Source organism: Merops nubicus, unplaced genomic scaffold, assembly GCF_000691845.1.
Source record: "Merops nubicus isolate BGI_N331 unplaced genomic scaffold, ASM69184v1 scaffold14359, whole genome shotgun sequence".
Classification (NCBI taxonomy): Eukaryota; Metazoa; Chordata; class Aves; order Coraciiformes; family Meropidae; genus Merops; species Merops nubicus.
In genome coordinates this window covers 85,147-92,660 of record NW_008629751.1, presented here as the reverse complement: position 1 = coordinate 92,660, position 7,514 = coordinate 85,147, and the positions used below count along the sequence as shown (strand labels likewise).

General features: G+C 40.3%; 1 protein-coding gene across 1 annotated transcript in view; it reads left to right on the top strand.

The window, feature by feature from the left end:
- Positions 1–304: 304 nt before the first annotated feature.
- The window catches only part of ANO6 (anoctamin 6), a 55,604-nt gene continuing 48,394 nt past the window's right edge, over positions 305–7,514 (top strand). The window contains exon 1 of the mRNA XM_008947052.1: positions 305–371. Coding sequence (XP_008945300.1) covers positions 305–371 — 67 coding nt within the window. The remainder of the gene's footprint in view (positions 372–7,514) is intronic.

Genomic DNA, 7,514 nt, shown 5'->3' with positions numbered 1-7,514 from the left:
TGCTAAAAACCCTACATTTGTAGCTTGGGGCAACTGCAGTACATGCAGCATATGGGCTGCCCTCCTGTAAAACACACTGAAGGCAGGGTGCACTTGTTCCCATGTAACTTGGTGATAATTTTGACAGTATGCTTGGGGCTGGTCTAGCAAGTCTACCTCATGGCAAAAGTGGCTTGTCTTCTTTATGTTTCCTGCTTAAGCACAGTTGATTTGGGTTACTTGCTCTTGGATTAACGAAACAAAGCAAAAGAAAACACAACAAAAGCCTCACGTGATTTTAGGCAATGGAGAAAACCCCTTCAAGATGGCACTCATGGACCGGCAGAAGTCCAGCCGCATTTGTGCAATGCTGTGCTTCAGTGCTGGAGCAGGTATGAAAACAGCTTATCATACTCTTGACCAGAAGGTTAATTCCACAGTCCCCACCAAGGTGTTAGGTCACATTCCTGCAGCAAATCAGCCTTCAGAGGTATATATATTTATTAGGTCAGGTTCTGGGCATGCGTGTGAGCTAGGCAGGGAAGGCGGGGGGCTTACACAAAGATGATAAACAGCTTGTGCTGCTTCTTGGCTTTATCCTTTTTATCTCTTAAAATATCAGCAATATTGTGGTCTGAAAGAGTTGATTGAAGTCAGGTTTCACTAACAAGTCCTCTGAAATTAGTCAGGGAAAGAAATACCCCTCCCCCCCCCCAAAAAATAAAGACATTTTAAAAAGTTTGGACCCAAGTAATGTAGTACTTCAGGTGCTATATTGCCACAGTTTCACATACTCCTCTCATCCCATGGTAGAAATCATGATTTTTACAGCATCACCTGCTGCTTGTTCCCATAGTCCTCACACTACAGCATAAATTTCTGAGGTAGCAGGTTGCTCTCATGTCTGTGCACTCCATGTAGGGACATATTACAAGCCAAACATGACACAAACATGAGAAAAATCCTTTTGAGTTAAGTGAACCATCAGCATCCATAAAGTTATTTGTGTGTAAATGTTGCAGTCTCAGCCCCAAGATACCGTATACTGCTCTTCAGAGTGTTGGGGTTTTTTTCCCATTGTTGCTTTTTTTTTTCCAGTAGTTTATTTTCCACAGCTATTCACGATGGAAGCACAAATGTCTGTCTAAACAACAGAAGCCCATTTGTTAGTTGTGGCCTGTGGATGCTTGCCTGTCCTTTTGTTTCTTTCCTCTGAATTAAGGAGAGTTTAATTAAATCTTTTGGGGATAGGTGCTTATCTTGTACTCTAAGACCAAATGTGTCCATCCAAGATGTTTCTGCATCTGTCACTACACACAGTTCACTGAAGAAACCCATTGACTGTTCTCTTCAACAGGAAGTTCCTTCCTGTTTGCTTTCATGAGGAGTCTTTCAGTTCTTTGTTACATCCTTACTATTTTCTTCATCATTTTACTGTGTCTCCTTTAGGGTCAGGGATCCTCTTGGCCTTCAGGGTGCCATATGAGTGCCATTGAAATCCTAGCTGTGCAAATTCAGCATAAATATATCCCATGAGTGCTATGTGCAGCAGGGCACTGATACAGCAAGTACTTACAACCTTTAAGTTTTTGTCTACGTAAAATGCGGGTCAAAAATATGACAATAAGTAAAATTAGAAAGCTCCTCTTTTACATGATCATTTAGCTGTCTATGTGTGTAGGCAACTGAAGTCTACAGAGAATACACAGAGTTAATATTAAAAAATTCCTTCCTGTCTAGTGAGCAAAATTTACTTTCAGGGAGTTTGAAATACTGAATCATATCTTTCTTGGATCAGCACCGCCCTTTTTCTCTGTCTCTGAAAGCATGTGAGCAGAATTTCCCCCTTTTTCTCTAACTGAAGCTGTGAAATGTGCTTAATGTCATTATATCAAATGTGCCAGTATTTTTAGAAAATATTTCTCCAAATCTCGGTTTTTCTGTATCTGTGTACCCTTGTCTAACATATCCCCTTGATATTGGACAATAACAAAGCAAATCTCAGTTAAAGCTTTTGGTCTCAAATATATATCCATGCTTTTTAGAATGTATATTGCTACTGAAAACAGTGGAGAAGCTTTCCATTGTTCATTCTATGCATAAAAATATGGCTTGAAGTTTAGCTGTCCCACCTCAAATATTCCTCAAGTGTGTAATGTTTCTCTCTTTCATTATAGGCTATATCATGCCTCTTGCAGAGAGCTCAGAGGTGAGGCCACCAAAGGTGCCCAGCCTGGGGCTGCCCCATCAGTCCCCTCAGTATGCATTACAGAGTGGCTGGTGCAACTAACACTTGTCACCTCCTTGCTGTCACTTTTTGGTGTTTGCTGCTCCTGAAGCCCTCTTCTCCTCCTCCTTCTCTGTCCCACCTCTTCCCTCTTCCATGCAGAGGCAGAGCAGCATGTCATGTTTTCACTATTCTAGCAGAAGTTACTGGGATTGATTTATGTGTTGCAATGCCTCCATCAACCTGTTACTCTAAGGGATTTCGAGTTAGAAGGGCTGAGTGTTAAATCTCTCCAAAATGGAGTTTGCATTTAAACTCAGAGCTCTAAATATAATGTCACTGCAAGTTGTGGTTTACAAATACAGTTAGGCCTAAACAAAATAGCATAGAGAAAGTGGATACTGGTTTGTCTTTAGATTCTTCTGTTTCTGCATGTTTGCATGCAGCATTTGTTTCAGAGCTTTTAAGTTCTAAGCAAGTATGTCCATATGTCAGGTTATTGATTTATGAAGTCCATACTTAGGATAAAGTGTAAGGAAAAAAAATTTCTTGATAGGTTTAGAGGATCCTAATTTGTTGTCCATCTTAAGAAGTCTCCTTGATATCGTTCTATCTGTCTGCAATTCAGTAAAATCTTTGGGACTGAGAAGTTTGTTCACCTTCAGCCAGAAGCTGGAGTTGACACAAGAGAGAGGGTGAGAAATCCTCTAGTTTGGGTTACAGGGGTCAGGCTGAATGACCTCATTGGTACCTTCTTGCCCTACACTACAGTCTATGAGCTATCAAAATATCTACTTCCCACATTTTTATGCTACCTGCCAATCAAAAAGAGACTTGTGGTTTAAAATGCACCTGCATTCTTTCCTGACAAGTTCTCAGACTGAATTTACTCACTCTGGGATAGTTAATCTTCTAGGAATGTGCAACAATTGTTAAATGGCACTTTACAGCAGGCTGTCATGTGCTTACTTCAGTGGGTCTAAAGCTGTCTCCACTGTTCCCACTCTGAAAGTCCTGTTCATAATGGTGGTGAGTGACCATACTGAAATCTGGAGTATGGCATTACCCAGGGAATGGTCCTTCCATATGTGTTGCTTCTAAGCACAAATCTTAAGGTGACATAATCTCTAGATGCCAAATACATTATTAATACTGTTGCACATCAAACACTTAAAAAGCTCTTGCTATGCCATGGGCAGCACTGTTGATACTTCTCCTCAGATACCTGTGCCATCTGCCTCAGAGTGTGTAGTAATACGTAATATATCTGAGGTTTCTCATGTACCACCTCATGGAGTGGAGATGAATAAAAAATTACTGCTCCTTACCCTTCCCAGTGCCAAGAACTGTAAGAAGCCATTGCAAGTTCAAAAGCTAGAAAGAGAAATTTATGAATTAAAAAGCCACAAGATGATCTAAATCAAAAATGCACTTCTTCTGTCTGATCCTATACTGCGGGAGCTTCAGCACCTCCATGCCCTCACCTTACACTCCAGAACATTGAGTGGTTATTTTGGCTCAGAGGATCACTGGTCACTCTTGGAGACAGGAGGCTGGGCTAGGTGGATCCACAGGATGATCCATAAGCACATTCCTGTGTTTTTAGGTGCCCTTGTTCTTCTTTGGCTGCTCATAAACTTGATTTCTTAAAAACCTCTGACCCCGTGCAAAACCATGAACAGACTTAGAGCCAGAAGGCAAGGCAAGAACACGAACAGAAGACCAGCTATAGGCAAAACATTCCATTATAACATAAAGTTGAGGACAAGTGGCAGGCAAGTCTGTCAGAGGACAAAAGCCAGGAGCTAGCGCTGAGCCCTGAAGCTGAATGACCACAGGCAAGTGGAGTGTGTCCTTCTTGCATCTGATAGAAAGGGCAAGTCACCAATCAGGTTCACAAGCCAGAAGACCACTCACCTATCCTCACAAGAGGCCAACAGTGTGGTCTGATGGTGGCATGACCTTGGAAACCTAGAAGCATTACCAACCCTGCCTAAGCTCAAGGCTTGGTCTAGTAAATGTGAAATGCCTGATCTGTGCGTTCACGTCTCCTAAAACTGGGGGCTCTTTATCAGTTAATGAAGTGATCAGGACCTTAGCATGGCATTTTTGCTATAAAGGAACCCACTGCATTTTTCCATGTCTTTTGAGAGGACTTTATGACTGTTGAGGTCTTACCTCCTCCTGCTTGCAGGCTCTCAAATAGATAAACATTTGTGTTCACTCTGGAGTTTGTTTTTGTCATCTTTATATCTTCCAAATGTGTTTGTGTGTAAGTTTCTTGAGTTGGAGTTTTCACATGCATCTTTTTTTTCTCTCTTCTAGCTGTATAGTGGACTTTTCAATGACAGGCAGAGGGACCATATTCTTATTTTCATTAGTCTACCCACATTTCTCTTACTAGAAAGCTGTGTGCACACAGGCTTCCTTTCTGTTAATGCCCCTTTTCCCAGAAAAGAATTTAGAAACCTATGTCTTCAAAGCCCCAGCAGTTTGGCATGAAGCTGTCAGACTCTACTCAGCTGTAGTAACTGGGCATCATGAACTGAATTGTCAGCGGAAACCGAAACTTTTTATTCATAGTGATTGTAATAAGCTCAAACACGCTGGTTGTTTTTTTTTTCCATTGTGGCACTGAATTTACACTAATTACATTATTCTGCACTGACTTTTAAAGCTTAATAAATTGATATGCTAGTTGCTTAGGAAAAGTGCGCATAGTTATTGTCATTACTTTTCTTACACTGCATTTCGAAATTACTCATCAGCAGTGCAGAGTGCTCCTACACATGGGCCACTAATCACGTTGTCTGATTAGGTGAAATTTTAGACTTTCAGCAAAGTTTCCTCATGCCAAATTGCAGTAATAATTGTTCCATCACTTCTGCTCAAGGGAATCTCTCAAATGCTTTAGATATAATTTAATTTCTAAACTGACTGTATAATTAAATAATATAGTATAGCCAGCAGTAATCTTTCTCCATATTTAAATGTAAATATTACCAGTTACCAACAGGAGCCATAGCATCCCTAATTGGCTGCTGCTAATTATATATTATGTCTAAAAAATATTAACACTAAGATTGCACAGTCAAGCACTTAGATGTTGGGCAGTGTCAGCATTAACGTTGCCCAGGAAACTTCAATTTTCCTGCCATTTGTTTACATGCGTATTACAGTTTTTAATTACACAATCACTGGGGTTTTTTTTTTCCTCTTAAGTCCACTGCCTCATTCAGTAAACTGGTAGCAATTGCAGATTTCTTTTTATCTTCCTCATTAAGAGCATGGCTAAAAGCCTTGTTTAACTAAAATGATCCAAGCCTTGCACAGCACACATTTTTATGCCTTTCCTTGTTTGTGTTTCTATGGTGCTTTTACCACATCTGAGCACTATAACCAACAGGGATGGGAGTGTCAGGTTGCCTAACTCCCTTTTGAGGGAGAGCTGGAGTTTCAGGAATCCAGCCCCCAGTGATAGGAATGCAGGCTGCTGAAGTGATAAGATGTGGGGAATGTAAAACACTTCTGAATGGGCTGTGCAAAGACAAGACGCTGAACAAAGACATCCACATCCCCCTGGCAGACCTCCCTAGAACATGTTTACTGAAGGGCCATGAGAAAATAATTAATTTTCAACCGCATCTGTAGAATCTTAACACAAATCTGAGTTTATGGTTGATAAACTCTCTGTTTCATACAAAGTTGTCCAAAAAATGCTCACCAATCACAAAAGCTTTGGGACTGAATTTTTCAGAAATAAGAGCATTTCCCAGCGTTGCTACCCCAAGTATGGCACCATACTTCTCCAGCTAACTCAGTGACAAGTGCTCAGCTTTGCTGTAAACATGTTGAGCCTTCCAGCTGTAACACCCTGGCCAGTTAGCCTGAAAACTCTCTTGTGGAAAGCTGGGCAAAACTTTCTCAAGTAGCTTGCACAGCAGCAGCACATATATTGGATCCCAAAGCTGGGCCATAGGCTGAGTCTCCAATGCTGCACACAAATTCTTTGTCAATCAGATATTCTTCCTTTCAGTCTTCTTACAATCTCTATATCCTATCCATCTTCTGCAAAACCAAGTTAAAGGTCTAGACAGACAAGTTCCCTTCTCTGGCCAAACCTGGAGTCATCATCACTGCAGCCATATCTTGTACACAAAAGGAGGTATGGTCCTGAAGAAAAAAGAATAACAATTTAGGCTTTATAATGAAAAATTACTTACTTTGCTTTAAAAAGCAGCAGCATCTGCTGTGCTAGATCAGGTAGTATCACTGTGTACCTTTTAAGTAGTAAGAACCGCTTCTGAAATGGGAAGACGAGGATCCAATCCCTTTCTTTATCCTCTTTAAAATAAGCCTCAGTGATGACAGACAGCCTTGAACCAGCACTATTTTGGTATTTCTGAGTCTGGAGTCTTTCTGATCTGCTCACTTGCTACGTCTGGCCATAAATTTCTAATTTGTTGAAGAGCCCTGAAAACCAATGTTTATCATGTGGTATAGTATTAACAGAAGTGGAATGACTGACGTTAGTGATTTAGTTTACAGGTCATAATAAGTAGTAACCAGTGCAGAGTTTTTATTCATGTATTGAATTTTTATTTTAAAGGCTTTCTAAGAGAAAGAGATTTTTCTTGATGATCAGTAGAGCAACGAAGATAGTAAAACCCTTGTGCTCTGCTGAATAATGACATTGCTGACAGCACCACAGGAGCTACACGCAGCCTAATCCCTGGTGAACTCCAGGAGAAATGCCCTCTGTGTCTGGCAGTGGGGTAGGAGACTCCTGTTAGCCAGCAGCTGCACAGCCATGGGCTTGATTTGTACTTCTGGACCTGAATGTTTTGGTTACTCCAAAATCCTAGTTTAGGTGCCTACATTCTTTCTTTAATTCCATAGGCACACATTCATTTCAGCAAGTATATAGCTCAATGCACACTTACTATGATTTTTAATTTGCTGTTGAGTGATTTCTTTCTTGCCTACAGGATAGTGCCTATTTACTCTCAACTTTATTTAGATGCACCCTGTTGGTAAGTAGATTTAATTAACCACAGAGAAAAACAACATGCAAACATGTGGTTTAGTTATCTTATATGCAGTATACTTAAGAAAAAACTGTATTTATAAACATTTTGAATTTAAAATAATTTCTTAAGCAAGGGAAACGTTAACTATAGTTAATGAAATTGATGGATTGATTAATGGTATTGTTGGATTAATTCTGCTCACTAAGGGCCATATGCTGTGTTTGAGATAATTTGGCATAAAAACTGGCAATTTTCTTGGACACTTTTGAATACCCCAG